The 27646-nt window shown below is 38.4% G+C and overlaps 1 protein-coding gene across 8 annotated transcripts in view; it reads left to right on the forward strand.

The window, feature by feature from the left end:
- CHRDL1 (chordin like 1) overlaps nucleotides 1-27646 on the forward strand; it is a 125576-nt gene that overhangs the window by 2841 nt on the left and 95089 nt on the right. For all 8 annotated transcript variants that reach the window (XM_065916151.1, XM_065916148.1, XM_065916149.1 and 5 more), the window contains exon 2: nucleotides 1111-1268. In XM_065916151.1, the coding sequence (XP_065772223.1) occupies nucleotides 1111-1268 (158 nt within the window). The remainder of the gene's footprint in view (nucleotides 1-1110; nucleotides 1269-27646) is intronic.

Consider the following 27646-nt stretch of genomic DNA (forward strand, 5'->3'; position numbering starts at 1 on the left):
TATCTGGCCAACTTCATAATATTTAAAGTAAGAGTGGTGGCATTCACATCGTGGCCCAAAGACAATTCAGTTCTCCAGAATGATCATCTTGTATTCCATCCAGCTCTCTATACTCAATATTTAGGTTGGACCCGCTGAAAAGATTGTTGAACTCACTTCCCATCCAATGTTAATCCCAGACTGAAATATGGTGTTTCTTGAATTATTTAAATATTTTCAAATCCCCCATTGGAAGAGTTTTGCCAGCTCTAAAGTCGATGGAAATGACCTGTGGCTGGATATAATCTATAGCAAACCTTCCCTGTTCTAAGCCTCAAAAAGCTTTCCACTCCTGAGACCGGAAATGCAGTTCTCCTATTTTTAAGAATGATAGGTGCTTTTGGGGTGGTCTTTTGCATGGTGATGCAATGTGAACATATTACCTACTTAAGTTTGCCCAATATTCCTTAAATGGTCCATTTAAAATTTCCATTTCACAGGGGGCTTCATGTGAGAGGAATATGTCTGAACCATTCAGGTGCTTACATCACATCCATTTGCTAATCACATCTGTCTTTTCCAACATAAGTAGCCAAACTGAAAATCCTTATAGATCTCATAAGAGACACAGGCAAAACACTGATCAACACTTGCCTCATCCCTGAAGGATTAAAAATAATGGTAGTCTTGAAGCTAAGATCAGTTGACTTTCATTTCAGAAATTGTTTGGGTCACTGCCTATTATTTTTATCTTGTTTGCCAAAATGGCCGTTTTGCAAACCCCAGTTTCCCTTTTCTCCCAAAGAAAATCTCTTGAGAAATCAACTTTAATTCCCTTAGAAATGAGGATTTCAAAATTTATTTTTTCTTTCCTATGACTTGCCTGTAAGGATTTAGCCTTAGCGTTGGATAGGATACATGTATGTTCATCCACTTAAATTTTCCCTCACAGTCTTTGCAAGGCAGGAGAGGCAAGTTCTCTTTCTTCGCAGGAAAACAGTGCTTATTACACTTATGTAAATTCCCCTGGCCTTCCTACCCCCCCCAGTAGGTTAGAAGCCTGAGATAAGAGGTCTCCATCATTTCCAGTAGATCTGTTGTAAGTCTTTTTGTCTACTTTCTTCCCAACAGCTTGAGTACACTGGGCCCTGAAAGTTTCAAGTTGCCTTTTGCACTGGCCGGAGTGAGAAAAAAGTGGAAGATGGGCGGCATGGGAGGCATGAGATACATCTTTTCCTTGTTGCTGTTCTTTCTTTTCCTAGAAGGAAGCAGAACAGAGCAAGTAAAACGTAAGTGTCTTGAGTTTAAAAAAAACAAGATACTTTCTTGTCATTTCTTTAAGAATGTGCTTATAATCTGAAGAGATTGCGAGTTAACCCAAATGTGGCCCTGCCACGAATCTAAGAAAGTGAATGTTACTGGTTTATGCATGAGTTGATAAAAGAAGGAGAGCTTTGAATCAGGCCAATGAATTTGGGGCTGTTTTTCTGATTATCATATAGTTTTCATCTCATAGAACACATGACACATTAGCTTATTTTCCGTTTCCTGTTCTAAACTGTACAAATCTCATTCCATTTTACGTAATTCTAGAAATATCTGACAGATGAGCTGGATTTTTTCCCAAATTTTAGACTCTTCTGCAAAGGTTTTCACTTTATGAAAAAGAATAACACAGAAAAGAAAAAGAAAAAAAAAAGTAAAGCAGGCTCTGCCTATTCCCTTCTGCCGAAAAATGAAGAAGGAAAAAACCTTCACATGAACTGGATTGAGATGAAAAATCCTTTAAGGAAATTGAGATTCCAGGGACCGTGAGCAAATTGGATGCCATTTGTTGAACGGAACGTCCCCGCAAAGCCAGGGAATATTTCTAGAAAGTCAGCGATCCGTGTCATGGGCTGACACATTGGAGAAAGCCGAGTGGCAGAGAAAGGGGGGTAATTAACCCTCCTTGCAGCCACATTTGGGAGATTTATGAGTAACCATTGACATCTCTGCTCTTGTTAGGAGCTGTCTGCCTGCCTTCGCCCACTGTGAGCCTCGCCTTCTTTGGGCCATTTGCAGCCACCTCCAAGGTGGACCCTGGCTCTGCATTTGAAGGAAAAGCCCTCTCTCTAGTTCCCCTTTTTGGCTGCATCAAAAGAAGCACAAAGTGGAACTGGTCCAAGACAGGGCATTCTCTGCTCCACTGAACTTATTCATGAGAAGGAACTGTGTAAATATGCCTGGTAGGAGCTGAAACAGCATCTGAAGCCCATCACTTCAACATGTATCTCCTTTATCAGCTGAAGTTAAATATATCAGGCATGAGGCTCTCTGTTAGGGAGAACAGTGCCGAATCTGTTCCACTGTTACCTGTCTTTCTGCTTCAGTATGGTTTTCATAGTAAAGTGAGTCTCCTTCGTGGGAGAAATGGGGCTTTTGATTAGGCTTTTAAACATGAGTGATCCATGGTAATCTCTCGTATGTTCGAGACACAAAAAAAGGAAGTTTGAGCAGGACACAGTAGGAGCAAGAGAGCTTAAATCAGCCTCTTCTCTTGTAGTCCTCAACCGACCTTCTTCTGCTTGAATACGTAATCCACCTCAGAACCCTCGTCTTCCAGAAGTTCTCCTTGATTTAAGTGGATGTAAGAGAAAAGTTGTCCAATCCATTCTCAGCTAAGCTCACAAAGAGCTGGACTTAAAACTCCTTTGTTTCTTAGGGAGAAACTTCCCTTATGGCTTTGTGGCAGCATGGGGAAGCTTGCAACTCTTAGGAGACCATCTTCGTTGGGAAGCCTTCCATATTAATGAAGAATTGAGTAATATTGTCTATAGAAATAGACAATTAGAGCTTAATTGACAAACCAAAGAAAAAATGTGATTGAAAAATGATTGACAGACCCCAAACTATCACTGTCTAACATTTCTTACTGCCTGTGAGTCTGTCCCAAGCCCTTTGGATATTCAGTTGGTGTCAAAATGATTATGTAACAGATGGCCTAAGGGACCAGTTCTGGGCTAGTGTTTCCAGCTTATAGTCAGATAATGAGGCTTAGGTCATGGTCATTCCCTAATCATTCTTTGGGGCCTGACCCAAGCTAACTGTCTCGAAGATATGTGCAAAGTTGTCTCCGCTAAAAGGAAACTCTAAAAGTCTATGCCTTAGGTATGTTGCCTTGACACACATACACACTCACACACACTGCATGCACAGAGATTTATGCTGCAGCTCTACAAGACATTAGAAGCAGTAGGAAAGCAGTAGGAAATGGCTGCATAAATGATCCTTGTAATGTACTCTCATGCTACCAAACACTCCTTATTGAAAATGATAGCCCTGGAAAATGCTTATATTAGCTTATTTTGAAATTTCTTAAATTATGAAATGAATACTACTCATTGTACAAAATGACATGAAAGTATCTGAACTTCATAAAGAACCTGTTTCTCTCAACACCCATTCTAACACCTCAGGGATGACTGTACTATTAATAATAGTTTTCTATTATTCTATTAATAATAGTTTTTTGTTTCTTCCATGCTATTTTCTGTTATCAAAACATACATATCTATAGGGATTTTTTCTTTTACAAAAGTTGGATATTATACATATATATATATATATATATATATATATATATATTTTCCTTATAACTTGCTTTATTCAGCAGTGTGTCCAGGACACCCTTCCATGTCAGAACATTGCAGCGTAACAGTAGCATATTCATTCTAATGCCTACATAGTACCCAATTGTATGAGTGTGCCATGGTTTGTTTAGATAGTCCCTATTTGTAGATATTTCGATTGTTTCCAGTTTTTGTTATTACTGTAAGTAAGGCATTATTGAATGCCTGAAAGCAATTAAGCAAGTATTTGTGAGTAATTGTCAGGTCAAAGTGTATGTTCAGTTTTAATCCTGGCAAAAACTGTCAAATTGTCCTTTCAAAAAAAGTTGTATCAGTTTATACTTCCACCATATATGTATACATGTCCATTTCTAATTCTTGCACTAAAAGTATTATTAATCGTTGTATTCAAAGGCCAGTATACTAGAGGAAATCATGTTTCAGTTGTGCTGTGAGATTTTCATATTACTGGAGTATATTTTCAATTACTTTTAATTCAATTGTATTTCTCCAGTGAATTGGCTATTTTTCAGTTGGGTTGCTTGTCTTATTGATTTGCAAAAGTTTATTTATTAACACTTTGTTATTTCAAATGTTATTAACCTTTTGTATTTCACATATTATTTTCCCAATCTGCCATTTCATTCAAACTTTGTATAAGCCATATTTTCCCATATAGAAGTTTTAAATTTTTGTGTAGTCAGATCTGTCATTCATTTCCTTTATGGTTTGTGGATTTCTTCTTATTCCTAGGAAGATCTTTCCTACTCCATATTCTTATATTTTTTTCTACTTCTTCTATAATTTGGGGTTTTGCCCATAGTTCTCTCTTCTATCTGAAATTTATATTCATGCTTGGTGTGCAGTGGGGCTTTCCAGGTGGCTCAATGGTAAAGAATCCACCTGCCAATGAAGGAGACAAAGGTTTGATCCCTGGGTCAGGAATATCCCTTGGAGAAGGGCATGGCAACCCCACTCCTATATTCTTGCCTGGAAAACCCCATGGACAGAGGAGCCAGCATGGCAGACTACAGTCAGTGGGGTCGCAAAGAGTCAGACACGACTGAGCGTGCACGCACAAACATGGTGTGCAAGAGGGAACTAATTTTTTATCTCTGGGTAGTAGTTTCATGACTGTTATTTTTGTTCACTTTTATACTTCTATTTATTCCAAAGATTTCACAATTGGAAAATATTACTTTGACAACAGGAAAAAGTCCTTTGAAGTAAAAGGAAATCAGAATTCCCATATTCTGCTGTTGAGTTCTAGAGAAGAGTAAGTATGGAAATGGAAGAAGGAAAATGAAGGGAAAAAATAACAGAAAAACTTCAAGAAATGTGTAAGGATCGTAAAGTTTCATGTCTCTCCTTGCTGCCTGATACTGTTTTACCCAAGGAAGCCAAGGTTTTTTCTCGTTCATGGGCTGGTTTGAGTATAAGCATGTTGGTCAAGGCAGATGCTCTGTAGCATGCTTGCTTTCCCATTTTAGGCATCAGGATGGAACGAGGGGCGATGCTATTATGGTCAAAGACACCCAACTGGTGTAGAATCTGAGGAGGTCTGGAGGAAATGCTTTCATAGCAGAAAGCTATTTGCACAAGGAAAAGTAGAAGTGGGTGCTGCCACTTGCTAGTAGCTAATTAGCCAGTTACCTTGCTCTCACAGGAGGGAAAACCAGCTCAGGAACCCAGGAAATATGGACAGTGCCATCACAGTGGATGAATGAGCCATTTATGGCTTATATAAAAGTTTGTTACTGTCCAAAAGCAGCGAGGTTTGAGGTCTTTAGCTGGGAAAATGTCTTTCTGTAACTCCATTATGCTCAATTGTTAAAGTTGTAGTCAAAAGAGGCCAGGAAGTTCTTTTGAAGTTCAAAGAAGCGTAACATTCACTGCATAATATTCATGCAAATATAGGACAAAATGAGCTGAAGAGTTTGCCTCTTTTGGCAGATCTGACTTAGGTAATGAACTATTGATCAAAGTGAGGTGGAAGAATTGAGTTGTTAAGAGTATTTAATTATATATTTCAAACGAACCAGCCTGTGCCAAGGCTGGCAAAAGTCCTTGGGAGAGAAATGGTTGGTGTATTTCATGGCTTCTGTGCCTGCTTTATAAGGTGGGTTAGCTGGATCTTCCAAGGGACTAGATTCTCACTCATTTTTCTCCTCCGGAGAAAAGCTTCTAACATTTGTATTTGGCTGAAAATGGGCCTCTGAACTTCCCAGGAAGGATGAGTCCCCAAAAGATTGAAGAGAAGGAAGATAGTGAAATTTTGAGACACAGGAAGCATGGTCTTCTGGAGCCTACCCAGAGCCTCTTTATTGTGAAAGTCAACCTGAAGGGCTGAGTCCTCCACCTCCAGGTGATCACTTGGACATTCGAGGTGATCATTTGACAAGACAAAGAAATGAGCCGAAGAATAGACCTATTCACATCTTAAAAGTTCAGATAGGTAGAAGTAGAGTAAATGAGAATGCTTTAAAATTAGCTTAATGCATTTCAAGGTATATTCTTAATTATTTTTTATGTTGGGAGGGACCAGTGGTGTTGGCTATGGAGTCCACTTTGATCCAAACCCCAGATCCACGACTTTCTTACTTACTTTGGGTATGTTGCTTAATCTCTCCAGCTTTAGTGCTCTTATCAGTACAGTAGAGGAAAGAATAGTGTATTGATCGTAAACATGGCCATCTAAAGACTCGGTGATATTGTGCACACAGAGGGCTGTGTGACAGTGGCTGGCACACAGTTTTTAATGAGTGGTAGCTTCCCTGGTGGCTCAGACAGTAAAGAATCTGCCTCTAGTGCAGGAGACCCGGGTTTGATCCTTGGGTCAGGAGGATCGCCTGGAGAAGGGAATGCCAACCCACTCCAGTATTCTTGCTTGGAGAATTCCAGGGACAGGGGAGCCTGGCAGGCTACAGTCCACGGGGTTGCAGAGTCAGACACGACTGAGTGACTAACACACGCACACACAGCGATTAGAGTAACTCTCTTACAGGCCAAATGATATTATACCTTAATTTTCAGATGAGAAACTTGAAACTGAGTGAGGTCAAGTGACGTTGTACAAAGCCAGACAGCAAATCCAGGGCAGCACCAGAATGATAACCCAGGTCTCCAGATTCACTATTCTGTTCACACCACCAGTTTGTGTCTAGCAGTTCTTTGAGGAAGCCAGTGCCTTCTCTTGAATAGGAGCCCAGTGCTTTGCACATGTGGAGAAGGAAATAGCAACCTACTCCTGTATTCTTCCCTGGCGAATCCCATGGACAGAGGATCCTGACGGGCTACAGTCCATGGGGTTGCAAAGAGTCGGACACGACTGAAGTGACTTAGCATGGCCTGCACAGCTTTGCACATGGCAGCCACTTAACACGTGGGATGATCTGAGTAAATGAATAAAGAACTTTGTAATCAGAATTCCAAAGACAGGCAGTATACTATTTGGGAGTTAAAAGATAGAGTCTAGGACTAGTTATTCTGGAACCAAAATAAGCTAAGCCAAAGGAAATTTGTGAGGAAGGTTAAAAATATGTGCCTTTATGTTTATGCCTCTTAGATTTCCCTGACTTATCAGTAGGATTGGAACGCCCTCATAGTCCAGTGGAGAGTGAACTGTGCTCTAAGTCAGGAGACCTGGCTTCTGGTCACTTCTATTGCTCGCTGTGTGGTGTTGGTTGAGTCATTCACGCTCTCTCTGAACTAAAGATTCTCTACTCTCTGAGAGGAATTCTTGCCTTCTGGACAGCAAACTAAAGGATGGGAGAATAAGGGGTTGCACAGAGGGGGAGGGCAAGGGAAACCAGAAAAATGAAAATTAAAATGTTAGTCGCTCAGTCATGTCCAACTCTTTGAGACCCCATAGACTATAGTCTGCTAGGCTCTTCTGTCCATGGGATTCTCCAGGCAAGAATACTAGAGTGGGTTGCCATTTCCTCCTCCAGGGGATCTTCCTGACCCAGGGATTGAACCTGTCTCCTGAATTTCAGGCAGATTCATTACAGTCTGAGCCATCAGGGAAACCAAGGCTCTGTCTTTAGATATTTGGAGCACACCTGGACTTTTATCATTGTCACAAGGTCTTTGCAAAAAGTGTTTTACTCATTTAAGATTTATAGCCTGCTACTTCTAAAAAGATTAGATACAGGTTATATATGAAAGAATGGGATTCCCTGGTAGATCAACTGGTAAGGAATCTCCCTGCAATGCAGGAGACCCTGGTTCGATTCCTGGGTCGGGAAGATCCCCTGGAGAAGTGATAGGCTACCCACTCCAGTATTCTTTGGCTTCCCTGGTGACTCAAATGGTAAAGAATCCACCTGCAGTGTGAGAGACCTGGGTTCAATCCCTGGGTTGGGAAGATCCCCTGGAGGAGGGCATGGGAACCCACTTCAGTATTCTTGCTTGGAGAATCCCCATGGACAAAGGCACCTGGCAGGCTACAGTCCATGGGGTCACAAAGAGTCAGACACCACTGAGCGACTAAGGCCAGCACATCACAGCACATAGGAAAGAATAGTTGCAAGATAACTTTTTAAAGATGAAACACAAAATAGAGGCCATCTGACCAAAGTAGAAAGGGTACATATTTTTAACACCTGATTTGGTATCATGGGGCTTCCCAGGTAGCTCAGTGGTAAAGAATCCACCTGTCAATGCAGGAGATGCAAGAGATGCAGGTTTCATCCCTGGGTCAGGAAGATCCCCTGGAGAAGGAACACCCACTCCAGTGTTCTTGTCTGGAAAATTCCATGAACAGAGGAGCCTGGTGGGCTATAGTCCATGGGGTCTCAGAGAGTCAGATCCAATTGAGTGACTGAGCATGCACAAAGGTTGGTACGTTACAGTATTCACATTTCTAAGTTGGTGTATGCTTCCTCACAAGATAAAAAGAGAAGCTTTCCATTGACTGGCAAGAGAAAAGTACAATTTCATCTACCTCCCACTTAGTCAAATGGTATTAATGATGGGATGTTTGCATAAAGTACATTTTGGGTGGTACAAAGACACCAACTGTAACCTTGGTTTCATAGAAGAAAGAAGAACCATATTTGGCATTTCTCTGTTAACTCTCTGTAAAGGAATAGGGCAAACATTAAATTATATCTCAATATAAGTTTTTTTATAAGTGCTAAGTTAATGTAGTCCAGATAGTTTAACTTTGAATGATATAAGCTAATCGAAGGCTAGAACATGGAAATGTTATACATATGGTTGTTTAATATGTCTAGTAGACTGCATTGTCAATTATCAGATGCCCTAAGCAAAGTTTACATCAATGTGATTTTTTTCTATTTAAAAATAGATGTCATTTTTCAACATTCAGAAGAAAATAAAAGTATTAGAGAAACAAAAGTCATTGGTAATCTCAACATTTATGTTAATCATGGTTAATTAGCATATAGACTTAGAGTCTTTTTTTCTATGCAACTACACACACACACACACACACACACACACACACACACACACACACACACACACACACACACACACACATATGTGGGCTTCTGTGGTGGCTCAGATGGTAAAGAATCTGCCTGCAATGCCAGAGACCCAGGTTCGATCCCTGGGTTGGGAAGATCCCCTGGAAAAAGAAATAGCAACCCACTCCAGTATTCTTGCCTGGGAAATCCCATGGATAGAGGAGCCTGGCAGGCTATAGTCCATGGGGGTCATAAAAGAGTTGGACATGACTTAGCAGCTAAATGATGACAACACATATATATATTGTTTTATAAAAATGAAGCACTCAAGCAGGGTATGTGCCCAGTAGTGGGATTACTGGGTCATATGATAGTTTATTCCTAGTTTTTAGAAAAGAATCTCTATACTGTTCTTCATAGTGGCTGTGCCAGTTTACATTACCACTAACAGTACAGGAGAGCTCCCTTTCCTCCACATCCTCTGCAGCATTTATTGCTTATAGATTTTTTTTATGATGGCCATTCTGATGGGAGTAAGGTGATACATCACTGTAGTTTTGATTTGCATTTCTCTAATAATGAGCAGTGTTAAGCATTTTTTCATGTGTTTATTGGCTATCTGGGTGTCTTCTTTGGAGAAGTATGTGTTTAGGTCCTCTGCCCATTTTTTTTTCCATTTATTTTTATTAGTTGGAGGCTAATTACTTTACAATATTGTAGTGGATTTTGTCATACATTGACATGAATCAGCCGTGTATTTACATGTATTCCCCATCCCGATCCTCGCTCCCACCTCCCTCTCTACCCAATCCCTCTGAGTCTTCCCAGTGCACCAGGCCTGAGCACTTGTCTCATGCATCCAACCTGGGCTGGTGATCTGTTTCTCTGCCCATTTTTTGATTGGGTTGTTTGTTTTTCTGATATTGAGCTGCATGAGCCATAATTCAAAAAGACACATGTACCCCAATGTTCATTGCAGCACTTGTTTATAATTGCCAGGACATGGAATCAACTTAGATGTACGTTGACAGATGAATGGATAAAGAAGTTGTGGTACATATATACAATGGAATATTACTCAGACATAAAAGGAGCAAGCTTGAGTCAGTTCTAGTGAGGTGGATGAACCTAGAACCTGTTACACAGATTGAGATAAGTCAGAAAGAGAAAAAGAAATATCATATATTAATGCATATATATAGAATCTAGAAAAATAGTACTGATTAACCTATTTGCAGGGCAGGAATAGAGACACAGACTTAGAGAACATACTTGTGGACACAGCAGGGGAAGGAGAGGGTGGAATGCATTGATAAAATACTGTTGAAATATATACATTACCTTATATAAAATAGCTAGCTAGTTGGAAGCTGCTGTATAACATGGGGAGCTCAACCCAGTGCTCTGTGACAACTTAGAGAGATAGGAGGGAGGCTCAAGAGGAGGGGACGTGTATGTATATTTATGGCTGATTCACATTGGTGAATGGCAGAAATCAACACAGCATTATAAAGCAATTATCCTCCTATTAAAAAATTTAAAAAATGAAGCACTGATTAATCATGGATTCTCTAAAGTGCACCTGTAGTGGAGATTTAGCCTGTGTTGTCTGAAGTGAAAACTGGATATGTTAGATACCAATTGTAGGACACACAAAGTTGATTCTGTTGTGAAAAGTTCAAGAGCACAACTTAAATTCTTGACCAAATAGTAAGTAAACCTCCTTTAGCAGAGACTTGTGCAGCTGAGGTGCTGATAGAAAGAACAATTTGTTTTTTTCAGACAAGAGCTTTGATTTTTTGCCCAAAGTCCTATGCCAGATGACAAGTAAGAGATGATTTTAGCCAGAAAAATTATTCAGATCAGGTTTCACCAGTTGAGCAGCCTTTCTGTAAAAGTATCTCCCATGGCTTATAGTAACGACTAATGAGAATACCATCAAGTCTCAGTTATCCATGTTAATGGGAGATAGAAGGGCACAATGAATTGAAATTTCATGGAAAATCTTCATTTCTCAACTTAGCCAATGATGTCACCTTGCTCAACTCTCAAACCTCTTCGAAATATGGACCTTTTCTTCTCAATGAGTTTGCTCACCTGCTAGTAGAAAAGGTAGTAGAAAAGGTAGGTAGTGGGAAGCCCAGGCTGTGCATAGGCCACTTAATATATGTTAAGTTGAATAAGTTGAATTAATTTTGGACAAATGATCCAACAAGTAGGAATAAGATAATTAACTCCCAGATAAAGAGAAATAAGCTATATACTCAAAAGTGAAGGACTTTGGTTTTTCTTGGCTTTCCGTTTTCACTGGCTTCAATAGCCTGAAAATGAAGTCTTAAAGCACTGAGGAATTCTGATTGAGACTTCAGTTCTAGAAATCCAATTTCCAGAGAAATAGGACATTTTTTTTCTGTAGTGACTGCTACATCATGCCCTTCGTTGTGATTCAAGTTTGATAAATGTCAAAAGAGAAGTACTTATGCTTTAAATTTTTTCCTTCACTATTATAGTAGCCTTTAAAAAAATACTCAAAAAGGAATTTGTTTACTTGATTTGTCCTCTCATACAATGAACAGCAAAGATTCATCTCTCCCTTTCCACTGACTGTATGTGTTATAATAAAATAAATATTATTGTAGTACTTAACATGATGATGTGTCTAGAGTAATAGCTCTTATCGAAAACTGTTCATGGGAAAGTTTTCTTGACTTTAGACTGGTGATGAAGTTATTTAACTTTTGACCTGGTGCTGGGTGCTAGACAGTAATGGTTGGGGAAAACATTGATGGCATAGAAGCACATCTTTGTTGTTTACTTTTTGTCATCGTTTCTGTTAACAGGGGCCCTTAAAGTAGCAGGGATTACCACTTTTAATTAGGGCCACATGAACCCATTTGAAAAATAGCTATGATGATACAGGTTGAAGGTCCATCTCAAATGTTCGTTGAAATTCCCTTGGGACCAAGTTCTACTTAACAGATACCATGAGTCAATGGTAAGTCATGAAGTCTCTGGACTTCCCAGGTGGCTCAGTGGTAAAGAATCTGCCAGTGCAGGAGCCACAGGAGACAAGGGTTTAATCCCTGGGTTGGGAAGATCCCTTGGAGATGGAATATGGCAACCCACTCCAGTATTCTTGCCTGGGAAATCCCATGGACAAAGGAACTCGGCAGGCTACAGTCAATGGAGTCACAAAGAGTTGGACATGACTGAGAGACTGAGCACTTGAAGTATCCAGATGGTATCACTTGGGTACTGGCAAATAAGTTTACTTTGCTTGCCTGCATCTCCTTCAAGTTGGTGAGGTATCACTGCTTCAATAAAATCAACTCACTTGTGCTTCTTGTCCAAGATGATATACTGGAATTTGAGGTGTGGTCAATGTTGCTGTGTAACTCTTGAAAGTTTTTTAAAGTTTAGACTTACGAGAATGTGCTGAAATGGACTTTATCATAGTTTCTGAAAATTGAACATTGTTCCATGTACTCATGGAGAAATCAGCTAAGTGCCCAATCTTGGACAACCGTGGTAAAACATGTCTTAACGATTATAGTTTTAAAAAAAGATTTTAGTGTTTACTTTTGCTATGTAGTTGAAATCAGTGTCAGTAATTGCAGAAGTGTTGTTTTATAGCACCAGTGATATTACTGTTTAGCTCCTTGTCTCTACCTTCAGTTCCTAAATTTGCTCCTTCCAGGAATTTGTGGATTTCTCTTTGGAGCATAATTAGCCAAATACCATGTTACTGAGGTAATAGGACCAGAGTACTTGATGAAGACCACCATGTTTGCATTTATGGTCAGGTTTTGATGCATAGTTAGTTTTTGAGTAAGATGTTTTCATCCTCAAGATGCATAGTTTGTAAGACTATGGCACTAGTGGTAAAGAACCTGCCTGCTAATGCAGGAGACATCAGAGACGTAGGTTCAATCCCTGGGTTGGGAAGATCCCCTGGAGGAGAGCATGGCAACCCACTCCAGTATTCTTGCCAGGAGAATCCCATGGACAGTGGAGCCTGGCGGGATATAGTCCACAAGGTCGCACAGAGTCGGACACGACTGAAGCAACTTAGACCTTGACCTAGTATTGCAATGTGAGATAAATGCCATGTATTATGAGAAAAATGCTGATGGGTATAAGGAGAATGAAAAAGAACTTTTAGCTGCATTACTCTTATCTTCCCAACTCTATTTCATAGCTCTTGGAAGCATAGGTACTATTTCATACTTTATAATTTGTCCTTGAGATAAATACCAAAAAATGCAAAGTGAAGTCTTCCTGGCGTATCATTTCCTATAGTCATTTGAGTATGACTTGGCTTCACTACAGATGACACTTGATTCTTTAAAAGGTGAGCAAAACTGTGTTTCCAGGTAGGGTGGGAAGGGTGGTTTGAGAAAAAGTTAGGCAATAATGTGTGGAAGCCCTTATTTTTTAAGTTCTAAAAGTGGGTGACATGCACTTTACACTCATGTAGCAGGACAGGCAAAATGCTACCGTGGTTTCAGTCCTTGGTTCTGAGGCCAGCCTTAGATTTGAATCCCAGCTCCATACCTTCACTACTCATGTCAACTTAGGCAAGTTACCAAACCTCCCTGTGCTTCAGATTCCTCATCTCTAAAATGGGACTGATAATGGGATCTAGCATGTAGGGTTGTGGTAAGAATTTATTGAATTCATGGATGTAAAATCCTTAGCTTATAAGACATGTTCAACAAATTTTGTTGTTATTTTTCTTATTATTGTTATCATCACGCGCATCTGGCTCAGTGTTCTTCAGGACCTGGTTTCTTGGCCTCTTTTTAACTTTATCTTCTACCTCCTTAGCCTTGAGCCAAATTTGGAGCAGGAAAATTCAGATCAATCAATTTCACACATTGTCTAGCAATACTCTGTCAAGAGACTGAATTTGGGGCAAACAGACTGTTGACTGAAACAAGTTATTTGGATCATCTGTGGTTGTCATGAATAGTGGTGAGCTCAGATACATTGAAAGGATCCATTTAAGAGTTTCTATGAAGAAATCTGTCTTAAAGATATTTTAGAGAGGTGATAGCAACTTGCTTAACAGCTGTAGATAAAGAATACCCTCCTTGTGGCTTCAGTGTATACTGTTCCTTTGGAAATAGACTTCCCTGCAAGTTAGAATCTTAACAATTTGGAAGTGAGTTTTAAAAATATGTAAATCAACATGAAACCCACATTTTGATAGCTTGCCTTATTTTGGTGCTTGCTTAGTCTGTCAGGGGTGGGTCCTTATCTTTTATTATCCCATCTCTTTATCATCAAAAAAGGAATAAATCATCCAACCATGCAGATCACATTGCTAATAATGAATGCTCATCCAGTTTCATATTTTAAGTAGGTAGATCTCATCAGCCTCTGAGTGAGCTGATTATTTCTGGCAAAACAATCCAGAATCAAACACATAATGCACAGGTTCCATCTTACTTTGCAATGTGAATTTAAATCAACAAAGTAATTTCCAGCTTACCTCCATCCAAGTATTAGCAATTGAAGAACCATACAAGTAAGGCAATTTATGCCAGCCTAATAAGACTACCTAAATACCCTCCTTCATGGATTTGCTTCTAAGTGTATACTCAGATTTTTCTGAAATGTCTAGGTGAGCTGTATATATGAAAAGCAAATAACTTAGATATTTTAAAGATTATGAATTTGTCGAATTTATTTTAGAGAAACAGTCATTCTCTTCTCACCAATATGTGGAAGTTTGCAAAAGGTGCCTCATTTATGTTTATTTTGGGAAATTCATGATTTATCTCTCCTCAGTTAAACATACAGGGATTGTTAAAAATATTTCCTACTTCATTCTATAACACTGAGGAGTAGAGGTCTAATTTGTGTATTTACCAATAAAATTGTATTCCTGAGACTTGGGTGAAAAATATACAACTTTTGCCTACAAAGTAATTTTGATTTTTCTGAGTTCTTTTAATTAATAAATGGTCTTGAGCACTTACATTTAGTCCAGAATGTAGCTTAATATAATAATATTAAAAATAATGATGGTAATATCATAAAAGGAGAAATTAAATGTTACTGATAAAGAAAAAAATATTGTTTCCATTTGCCCTCACCAAATTTGCAAAGTTTTAAACAATTAAAATATCCAGTGTTGGACATTTTCACACACTGCAATTGGAAAGTAAATTAATGCAGCTTTTCTGGAAGGCAGCTTGACAATGTAGATTGGGAATTTAAAAGCATTCATAACCTTTGACTCAATAAATCTAGCTCTTAAGAATTTATATTTAGAAAATAACCAGTATTACATACATTAGTGTATATGCAAGGATATTTATTTTTTGTGTATTTTTTTTGCCACACCTAGAGGCATATGGTGGAAAAGGCAATGGCAACCCACTCCTGTACTCTTGCCTGGAAAATCCCATGGACGGAGGAGCCTGGTAGGCTAAGAGTGGACACGACTGAGCGACTTCATTTTCACTTTTCACTTTCATGCATTGGAGAAGGAAATGGCAACCCACTCCAGTGTTCTTGCATGGAGAATCCCAGGGACCGGGGAGTCTGGTGGGCTGCCGTCTATGGGGTCGCACAGAGTCAGACACGACTGAAGTGACTTAGCAGCAGCAGCAGCGGCATATGGGATCTTAGTTCCTCGACCATGGATCTTCTACTGCCTCCTGCAGTAGAAGCATAGAGTCTTAACTACTGGACAGCCAGGGAAGCCCCTATATACAGGGATATTTATCACGGAATTTTTTTAAAACAAAGAAAAGGATGCAATTTGAACCCTCAAATAGGGGATTGGTTAAGAAATTATGTTTCAACTGTGTTAATGACAAATCATGTCACTAGGCATGTGGTATAGGGGGAATATTTAATGGCACAAAAATGTACACAATGTGTTAACTTTGGAACATAGTTTATAAAATGTATATTGTATATGTTGTTAATTATATAAATAGAAAACTTTATATACCTTTATGCACAGAAGAGAGACTAGAAAGAGCTTCTAGTTTCTTGACATGTAAAGAGCGTAAAGTTGTCACTCCTATTGTCACAAGAAAAAAGGCTTAAGGAAATGAAAATCAGCAAGTCCTCTTAAAATCACAGAAAATTGAGGTCACAGGGCAGACTGCCTTGTGGTTTTTACTTTGAAAACTGGAAAGACAGGTGAATACAATCACCACTGCTGAATCCTGGTTGGAGCTCTTAACGGGTAATCGACTAATTGCTGGAGAAGGAGCATGTTCTGGCTTGAGAGAGAAAAGCTCCTTTTTGTGAGTTTTTACCTCTAGGATCCCCACCAGGTTCTCAGGTTTGGTGAAAAATTTATAATTGTTATAGGTAGAGGAGGGGGGAAAGTAACCATTTTAAATAAGCCTAGGGTTCTTTATTCTCATTAACTAAGCCCTGGCCTCAGTTCAGTTCAGTTCAGTTGCTCAGTTGTGTCTGACTCTTTGCGACCCCATGAACTGCAGCACACCAGGCCTCCCTGTCCATCACCAACTCCCAGAGTTTACTCAAACTCATGTCCATTGAGTCAGTGATGCCATCCAACCATCTCATCTTCTGTCATTCCCTTCTTTTCCTTCCCTCAATCTTTCCCAGCATCAGGGTCTTTTCAAATGAGTCAGCTCTTCGCATCAGGTGGCCAAAGGACTGGAGTTGCAGCTTCAACACCAGTCCTTCCAATGAACACTCAGGACTGATCTCCTTTAGGGATGGACTGATTGGATCTCCTTGCAGTCCAAGGGACTCTCAAGCGTCTTCTCCAACATCACAGTTCAAAAGCATCAATTATTTGGTGCTCAGCTTTCTTTATAGTCCAACTCTCGCATCCATACATGACTACTGGAAAAACCAGGGGAAATGATTTTATCTTAGACTAACTAATTTGGGTTTTATCAGGGTCTCACCACCCTGGAACACCTTCACTGGTGGCTCAGTCAGTAAAGAGTCTGCCTGCAATGCCAGAGACATGGGTTTGATCCCTGGGTCAGGAAGATCCCCTGGAGAAGGAAATGGCAACTCACTCCAGTATTCTTTCCTGGAGAAATCCATGGACAGAGGAGCCTGGTGGGCTACAGTGGAATGGAACCACCCTGGAAGAAGGAATATATGCCTAACTCCAATAGCTTTCCTGTCTCACCTACACTGGTGGGGAGGAGCAAAATTAATTAGTGCTTTTGAAGGTCACAACTCAGGGACATGGATCACTAAAAACTGAGAGCTAATTATATGATTATAGAACATTTCTCCTTCCCCTATAATTTGCCACACATCAATTAGGATCCTGTGTAATAACAGGAGATTGAAAGACCTGCAAGCCTTCGACACTGTTTAAGAAGAAGAATCTAGGGAAACCCGATAACAATGGAAAAGATAAACAAAGACACTAGGCAGATTTTAGCCTCTGACACCATGGCTACAAAAAACAGTAAAACTAGCCTAACTCCTGATAGATTAACGTAAGACCTCACACTAATGCTCCATTTAGCTCAGTTACTGTTACTCGGTACATCATGTATGACTTTCAATAAAAAATTACTGGCCATGCTAAAAGGCAAAAAAAAAAAAATCAATCTGAAAAGACAAATCAAGCATCAGTACCAGGCTCAGATATGGCATATATTTTGAAATTATCAGACTTGGAATTTAAAATAAATAAGATTAATGTGTTGAGAACTCTAATGAAAAAAGGAGGCAAAATGTAAGCATATATGGGCAATGTAAAAAGAGATGAAAAATAAGAATCAAAAGGAAATGTGAGAAATGAAAAACACTGTAACAAAAATGAAGAATGCTTTTGATGAACTCATCAGCACACTGGACATGATTGAAGAAAGAATAAGTCATCTAAAGATATGGCAAGGGGCTCCCCTTGTGGCTCAGTGGTAAAGAATCTGCCTGCCAATCCAGGAGACACGGATTTAATCCCTGATCTGGGAAAATGCCACAGATATTTTTTCCAGCATCTGGGAAAATGCTGCAGAGCAAACAACTAAGCCCATGTGTCACAACTATTGAGCCTCTGTTCTAGAGCCTGGGAACTGCAGCTACTGAGCCCATATACCACAGTTACTGAAGCCCACATGCCCTAGGGCCCATGCTCTGCAGCAAGAGAAGCCACAGCAATGAGAAACCCACATATTGCAACAAAGAGTAGCTCCCTGCTTGTCACAACTAGAAAAAAGCCCTTGTAGCAATGAAGACCTAGCACAGCCATAAATAAATAAATAAATAAAGCATGCCAAGAGAAATGTCCCAAACTGAAAATGTGATCAGATTCAATAGAATATTCAAGAACTGTGGGAAAATTACAAAAAGTGTAACATGTATGTACTAGGAATGACAGAAGGAGATGAGAGAAAGGAAAAGGAAATAATGATTTAAGTAATAATGGCTGAGAATTTTTCAAAAGCAATGACAGACACCAAAGCATGAATCCAAAAAGCCCAGAGAACACAAAGCAGGATACATATGAGAAAACTTATACCTAGGCATATCATATTTAAACTGCAGAAAATCAAAGACAAAGAAAACATCTGAAAGAGGAAAAACACATTACATGTAGAGGAACAAGGATAAGAATTGCATACGATTTCTCTTTAGAAACCATACAGGCAGGAAGAGAGTGGAATGAAGCACTTAAATTGTTGAAAGAAAAAAATCCATCAACCTACAATTCTGTATCCAGCAAAACTATGCTTCAAAAGTGAATGAGAAATATTTTCTCAGACAAACAGAAATTGAAGGAATTTTTCACCAATTGACCTGCCTCGCAAGAAATGTTAAAAGAAATTCTTTAAGAAGAATGAAAATAACGTCAGAAACTCAGATCTATATAAAGAAGGGAAGAGTGTTAAAGAAGGAATGAATGAAGGTAAAGTGAAATATTTTATTTTCCTTATTCTTAACCTAACAGAATAAAGTTTGTTCAAAATAATAATAGCAATGGTGTACTGAATAATTATAGTTTATGGAAAAGTGAAATGAATGACAGTGATTTTATAAAGGATGGGAGAGAGGAATTTGGAATACTTTACTACAAAGTACCTGCAGTGCCTGTAAAGCAGTATAGTGTTATTTGAAAGTGGATTTGCTGCTGCTAAGTCTCTTCAGTCGTGTCCAACCCTGTGCGACCCCATAGACAGAAGCCCACCAGGTTCCTCTGTCCCTGGGATTCTCCAGGCAAGAACACTGGAGTGGGCTGCCATTTCCTTCTCCAATGCATGAAAGTGAAAAGTGAAAGGGAAGTCACTCAGTCGTGTTCGACTCTTAGCGACCCCATGGACTGCAGCCTACCATGCTCCTCCATCCATGGGATTTTCCAGGCAAGAGTACTGGAGTGGGGTGCCATTTAGATTTGTGTAAATGTGTATTGTAAACTCTATGACTACTACTAATTAAAAAGATGAGTATAATTGATATACTAAGAAAGAGAGAAAATAGAATAATAGGAAATGCTGAAATAAAGCCATAGAAAGCAGAGAAAGAGAGAAATACACACACATAAGAAAAAAATCAAGGAAAATGAATAGAAAATAATTACAGATATTGTCAGCATTAATCCAGCTGTATCAATAATCACTTTAAATGTGAATGGTCTATATACACCAATTAAAAAACAGACTATCCAAGTGGATTATAAAAAAACAAGATCCAACTATATGTTGTCTACACACTTTAGATGTAAAGATACATATAGATTAAAAGTTAAAGGATGCTAAAAAATATCCTCCAATTAAAAATAAACAAATTTTAAAAAGTAAAGGGATGGAGAAAGATATAACATGCTAACACACTAATCAGATGAAAGTGGGAGTAATTATATTAATTTTAGACAGAGCAGACTTCAGAGCAAGGAAAATTATGTGTATACCTAACAGAGCATCAAAATATGTGATGCAAAAATGGATAGTACTGCAAGAAGATACAGACAAGTATACTATTTTAATTAGAGAGTTTAAAACTCCTCTATTAGTAATCAACAGATCCAGCAGGCAGAAAGTTAATAATGGTATAGTTGAACTGAACTACACCATCAGTCACTGGAATCTAATTGTCATCTGCAGAGTATTTCATCCAACAATAGCAGAATACACATTCTTCTTCAGCTCAATGGAACATTCACCAAGATGGACCATATTCATGGGTCATAAAACACATCTTAACAAAACGTATAAGAATATAAATTATATCAGTATGCTCTCAGAACATAGTAGAATTAGACTAAAAAATCAATAGCAGAAAGATACCTGTAAAAATATCAAAATATTTAGAGATTAAACAATATACTTCCAAATAGCACATAGGCCAAAGAAGTCTCAAGTGAAGTTTAAACACATTTTGGATTATATGAAAATAAAAATATAGTTTATAGAAATTCTAAGCAGTGCTTAGAGGGAAATTTATAGCTTAGAATTAATATATTAGGAAAAAAGACAATATCAATAGTCTCAGCTTCCACCTTGAAGTCACTAAAGTGAAGTCGCTTAGTCATGTCCAACTCTTTGTGACCCCATGGACTGTAGCCTACCAGGTTCCTCCATCCATGGGATTTTCCAGGCAAGAATACTGGAGTGGGTTGCCATTTCCTTTGGAAACTAGAAAAAGAAGAGTAAATCAAACCCAAAGTAAGCAGAAGAAAAGAAATTTTAAAAAATTAAAGCAGAAATCAATGAAAGTTATACTAGGAAAACAAAAGAGAAAAATCAATGAAACCAAAGTCTGGTTCTTTGAAAAGATCAATAAAATAGATAAACCTCTAGTCAGATTAACTAAAAAAGAAGGCACAAATTACTAATTTCAGAAATGAAAAAAAGGCCATCACTATCACCAGAACTGTCATAAAAATATTATGCACAATTCCATGCCAATAATATGATAACTTAGGGAAAACCTTACCAATATCTGGGAAGATACAACCAAAACTCACAGAAAACAAAATAGGCAATCTGAATAGGCTTATGTCTGTTAAAGAAATTAATACTCTTTCAAAACAGAAAGCACCATGCCCAGGTAATAAATTGGTGAATTCTACCAAACTTTTAAGGACATAATACCAGTACTCTACAACCAGTTTCAGAAGATGTAAGCAGAGAGAGAGAGAGCACTCCCTAATTCATTCTGTGAGTCCAATCTTACCCTAATACCAAAACCAGGCAAAGACATTGTAAGAAAGGAACTACAGATTAATATCTCCCATGCAAAAATCTTCAACAAAATACTAGCAAATTGAATCCTGCAATGTAGTAAAAATCCAGTCAAGTGGGATTTTTTTCCAGGCTGTTTCATCATTCAAAAATCAATTAATGTAATCCATCACATCAGTAGGCTAAAAAAGAAAAGCTACACAATTATATCAATACATGCAGAAAAATCATTTGACAAAAGTCAACACTATAATGAATGAGAATAGAGGGAAGACTTCTTCAACTTCATAAAGAACATCTATAAAAAAAAATCTACAGCTATTACAACACTTAACAGAGAGAAGCTATATGTTTTGGCCTAAAATCAAGAACAAGGCAATGGTGTTGTTTCTCACCATTCCTACTCAGTGTTGTATTGGAAGTCCTAACTAATGAAGTAAGATGGGAAATGGAAATAAAGTGTATACATATTTGGAAGGAAGAAATGAAACTACCTTTGCTAGCAGATGACATGATTATTTTAAAATCCCAAAGAATCAACCAAAAAAACCCTCCTAAAATTAATGAGCCATTAGAGTAAGGTTTAAAGGTATGGAGTTAATATATGAAAGTCAATTGCTTTCCTATATACCGTTAATGAACAATTGGAATTTATAATTAAAAACACAACACCATTTACATTAGCTTCAGAAAATGAAATACTTAGGTATAAATTTAGCAAAATGTATATAAAGTCTATATGAGGAAAACTATAAAACTCTCAGGAAAGATATCAAATAACTGGAAAGAGACTCCATGTTCATGGATAGAAAGACTCAATATTGTTAAGATACTAGTAGTTCATGACTTGATCTATAGATTCAATACCATTCAAAATCTCAGCAGTTTACCTTGTGGACATCTAGGAATGCGAAGTCAAGTGGGCCTTAGGAGGCATCACTACAAACAAAGCTAGTGGAGGTGATGGAATTTCAGTTGAACTATCTCAAATCCTAAAAGATAATGCTGTGAAAGTGCTGCACTCAATATGCCAGCAAATTTGGAAAACTCATTCCAATCCCAAAGAAAGGCAATGTCAAAGAATGCTCAAACTACTGCACAATTCTACTCATTTCACATGCTAGCAAAGTAATGCTCAAAATTCTCCAAGCCAGGCTTCAGCAGTATGTGAACTGTGAACCTCCAGATATTCAAGCTGGATTTAGAAGAGGCAGAGGAACCAGAGATGAAATTGCCAACATCTGCTGGATCATTGAAAAAGCATGAGAGTTCCAGAAAATCATCTACTTCTGCTTTATTGATTATGCCAAAGCCTTTGATTGTGTGGATCACAACAAACTGTAGAAAATTCTGAAAGAGATGGGAATACCAGACCACCGGACCTGCCTCCAGAGAAATCTGTATGCAGGTCAAGAAGCAACAGTTAGAACTGGACATGGAACAACAGACTGGTTCCAAATCGGGAAAGGAGTACATCAAGGCTATATATTGTCACCCTGCTTATTTAACTTATATGCAGAGTACATCATGAGAAATGCTGGGCTGGATGAAGCACAAGCTGGAATCAAGATTGCCAGGAGAATATCAATAACCTCAGATATGCAGATGTTTGACACCACCCTTATGGCAGAAAGTGAATAACTAAAGAACCTCTTGATGAAAGTGAAAGAGGAAAGTGAAAAAGTTGGCTTAAAGCTCAATATTCAGAAAACAAAGATCGTGGTATCTGGTCCCATCACTTCATGGCGAATAGATGGGAAACAGTGGAAAGTGACAAACTTTATTTTGGGGGTGTTCCAAAATCACTGCAGATGGTGACTGCAGCCATGAAATTAAAAGACACTTGCTCCTTGGGAGAAAAGTTATGACCAACCTAGACAGCATATTAAAAAGCAGAGACATTACTTTGCCAACAAAGTTCTGTCTAGTCAAAGCTATGGTTTTTCCAGTAGTCATGTATGGATGTGAGAGTTGGACTATTAAGAAAGCTGAGCACCGAAGAATTGATGCTCTTGAACTGTGGTGTTGGAGAAGACTCTTGAGAGTCCCTTGGATTGCAAGGAGATCCAATCAATCCATCCTAAGGGAATCGGTCCTGAACATTCATTGGAAGGACTGATGCTGAAGCTGACACTCCAATACTTTGGCCACCTGATGCAAAGAACTGACTCATTAGAAAAGATCCTGATGCTGGGAAAGATTGAAGGTGGGAGGAGAAGGGGACGAGACAGGATGAGGTGGTTGGATGGCATCACCGACTCAATGGATATGAGTTTGAGTAAACTCTGGGAGTTGGTGATGGACAGGGAGGCCTGGCATGCTGCAGTCCTTGGGGTCTCAAAGAGTCGGCCAGGAATGAGTGACTGAACTGAACTGAACTGAACTTACCTTGTGGAAATTAACAGTTAACTCTAAAGTTTATATGGAAAGGTCTGAATCAGAATTGCCAACACAATGTTGAAGAACCTCAACAAAGTTAGAGAACTGATGCTACCCAACTTCAAGACTTGCTATAAAGCTATAGTGCTTAACACAATGTGATATTGTTGAAAGAATAGACAAATGGAACAGTGCAGCATAATAGAATGCCCAGAAATAGACCCACACAAATACAGTCAACTGATCTTTGACAAAAGGAACAAAGACAATTCATTGGAAAAAGGATTATCTTTTCAACAAATGGTGCTGAAACAACTAGACATATGCATGCAAAAAAATGACCATTAAAAAAACTTACAAAATGGATTACAGATCTAAATGTAAAATGCAAAACTATAATACTTCCAGAAAATAACAAAGGAGAAAATCTAGGTGACCTTGGGTTTAGTAATGAGTTTTCAGTACACCAAAAGTATGCTCCGTGCAAGAAAAAAAAAGATCGATGAATTGGACTTCATTACAAGTAAAAAATTCTGCTATGCAAAAGATACTGTTAAGAGAGTTAAAAGACAAGCCACAGACTGAAGGAAAATATTTGCAAAATGCATGTTTGATAGAGGACTTGTATTGAAATATACAAATAACTCTTAAAGCTCAACAGTAAAAAAATAAACAACCCAATTAATAAATGGGCAAAAGAACTAAACAGATAGTGCACCAAAGAAGATACATGGGTGGCAAATAAGTATATGAAAAGATGCTCAATATTAAATATCATTAGGGAATTGGAAATTAAAACAACAAATGAGATACCACTACACACCTGTTAGAATGGCTAATACCCAAAATACAGACAACACCAAAATACTGATAAGAATGTGGAGCAGTAAGAACTTTCATTCATTGCTGATGGGAATGCAAGATAGTATAGTCACTTTGGAAGACAGTTTGGCAGTTTCTTAAAGAGCTAGATATAGTCTTACTCTAAAACCCAGCAATCATACTCCCAGGTATCATGCAAATGAATTTTCAATTCATTTCATTTTCAAAAATTGGAAGCAACCAAGTTGTCCTTCCGTGGTGGCTCAAACGATAAAGAATCTGGCTGCAATGCGGGAGGCCTGGGTTCAGTCCCTGGGTTGGGAAGGCCCCCTGGAGAAGGGCATGGCAACCCACTCCAGTATTCTTGCCTGGAGAATCCCATGGACAGAGGAGCCTGGCAGGCTATAATCCACGGGGTCACAAAGCGTCAGACATGACTGAATGACTAAGCACAGCAGAATTATGTCCTTCAATAGGTGAGTTGATGAACAAGCTGTACATCCATACAGTGGGATATTATTCAATGATAAATGAACTGTCAAGTCATGAAAAAGCTTAGAGGAATCTTAAATGTATATTGCTAGGTGAAAGAAGCCAGTCTAAAAAGTCTGTGTACCCTATGATTCCAACTACATGACATCTTGGAAAAGACAAAACTACAGAGACAGTAGAAAGTCAGTGGTTTTTAGGAGTGGTGGGAGTGGAGGGGGTAAAGATGAATAGGCAGGGTATGGGCATATTTAGGGCAGTGAAACTGTTCTGTATGATACTGTAATGGCGATAAATGTCATTTATACATTTGTCATAACACATAGAACTATACAGAGTACGCTTTCATGTAAACTATGTAGTTAATATATCAAGTATTGGTTCATTAATTTTAACAAATGTACTACACTAATGCAAGATGTTAATGCCAAGAAAAAGTGGGGGTGATGTGAAGAGGGGAAATATGAGCACTTTATGTACTTTCTACTTAGTTTTTTGATAAACCTAAAACTGCTCTAAGAAATAAAGCCTATTAATTTAAAAACAGGAAAATAAAGATTAGAGGACTATTACCAGAACGTTAAAAGTGGTTGTGTTATGGGCTTTCCTGGTGTCCATTGGTTAAGAATCTGCCTTGCAGTTCAGGAGACATGGGTTCGATCCTTGGTCCAGGAAGATCCCACATGCTGTGGGGCAATTAGGTCCATATGCCTTAACTACTGAGCCAGCACACCCTAGAGCCCATGCTCCAAAAGAAGAGAGTAGCCGGTGCTTGCTGCAACTGGAGAAAGCCCATGCACAGCAATGAAGACCCAGCACAGCCAAAAAATAAAATGAGTGAATAAGTAAATAAATTTTTTTTAAAGTGGTTGTCTTCTGGTGGTAGAATTATATATGATTTTTCTTTCCTCTATATGTTTCTTTTTAATTGTCTTATTATCGTGTAATTCACATGGAGCAAAATCACCATTTTAAATACACCTAAAGCTAGTACAATGCTATATGTTAATTTTATCTCAATTGTAAAAGTTAAAAAATAAATAAAATTTTAAAATTCACCCTTTTTTCATCCTCCTCCAGGGGATCTTCCCAACCCTGAGAGTACAGTTTTGTGAGTTTTGACTAATGGTACCACCATAATCAAGATATAAGCTCCATCACTCTCAAAATTTACTCTGTATCCCTTTATAGTAAAATCCTTCCCCCACCCTAGTCCTTGGCAACTACTGATCTTTTTTCTGTCCCTTGTCCAGATTAAAAATAATTAATTGTAATCATGCAGTATGTAGTGCTTCCCTGGTGGCTTAGATGGTAAAGAATCTGCATGCAATTCGGGAGACCTGGGTTCAATTCCTGGGTTGGGAAGATCCCCTTGAGAAACGCATGGCAGTCCACTCCAGTATTCTTGCCTGGAGAATCCTCATGGACAGAGGAGCCTGGTTCACAGGGTTGCAAAGAGTCGGACACGACTGAGCGACCAACACACATAGAGTATGTAGACTTTGAATCTGGCTTTTTTCGTCTAGCATAATGCCTTTGAGGGTCATCCACGTTTAACCGTATCAGTCTTTCTTTATATTGCTGAGTAATATTCTTTGATTTGCATGTCTTAAAATTCATCAGTTGAAGGACATTTATGTTGCTCTCAGGTTTTTCAGACTGAGTAAATCCATTTTAAACATATAGTACAGATTTTGGTTTGAATATATGTTTTGTTTTAGTTGGAAAAATACCTCGGTGTGGGATTGCTGAGTGGTATAGTTAAGGGTGTATTTAACTTTAGAAGAAGCTGCCAAGTTGTTTTACAACAGTATTGTATAAGGTGAGCTATAGTTGCTTCATTTCCTCACCAGCACTGAGTATATTCAGATTTTTTGCATTTATCCATTCTAATAAGTCAGTCCTCATGATTTCAATTTTCATTATATGTCCTCATGGTTTCAATATTTCATTTCCCTGATGACTAGTGATGTGTGTGACATTTGTGAATCTTCCTTTGTGAAGTGTCTATTCAAATTTTAATCCCATTTTTGAATTGGGTTGTTAGTTTCCTTGTTATTAAGTTTTGAGATTTTTTTTTTATATTTTCTGGATGTGCTTGTGCTCAGTCACCCACTCATGTCTGACTCTTTGCAACTCCAGGGACTGTAGCCCACTAGGCTCCTCTGTCCATGAAATTTCCCAGGCAAGAATACTGGAGTGGGTTGCCATTTCCTCCTCCAGAGGATCTTCCCAACCCAGAGATCAAACCCACGTCTCTTACGTCTGTCTCCTGCATTCGCAGGTGGATTCTTTACCACTACTCCCCCTGGGAAACTGTATTTTGGATGAAAGTCCTTTATCAGAAATGTGATTTGCAAATAATTTCTTCTAGTTGGTGGTTTTCCTTTTTATTCTCTTAACATTTTTCAAAAGCAGAAGTTCTTAATTTTGATGAATTCCTATTTTACAAAATTTCTTTTATGAATTGTACTTCTGGTGTTATATCTAAGAACTCTTCACCTAACCTAAGATCACAACTATAGTCCCCTGTATTTCCTTTTAAAAGTTTTAAAGTATTGGAGTTTACATTAAAGTGTGTCTGTGATCCGTCTTGAGTTAATTTTTGTAGATGGTATGAGATATAAAGTTCATATTATTTTATGTTTTGCATATGATTGTCCAAATAGTCCAGCAGCATTTGTTGAAAGGCTATTGTTTCTCCATTGAATGGCCATTGCATCTTTGTTGAAAATCAATAGACCCGTAAATGTGGGTCTCTTCTCTGTTTGTTGACTCTTCATTCTAT

Source organism: Muntiacus reevesi, chromosome X, assembly GCF_963930625.1.
Source record: "Muntiacus reevesi chromosome X, mMunRee1.1, whole genome shotgun sequence".
NCBI lineage: Eukaryota > Metazoa > Chordata > Mammalia > Artiodactyla > Cervidae > Muntiacus > Muntiacus reevesi.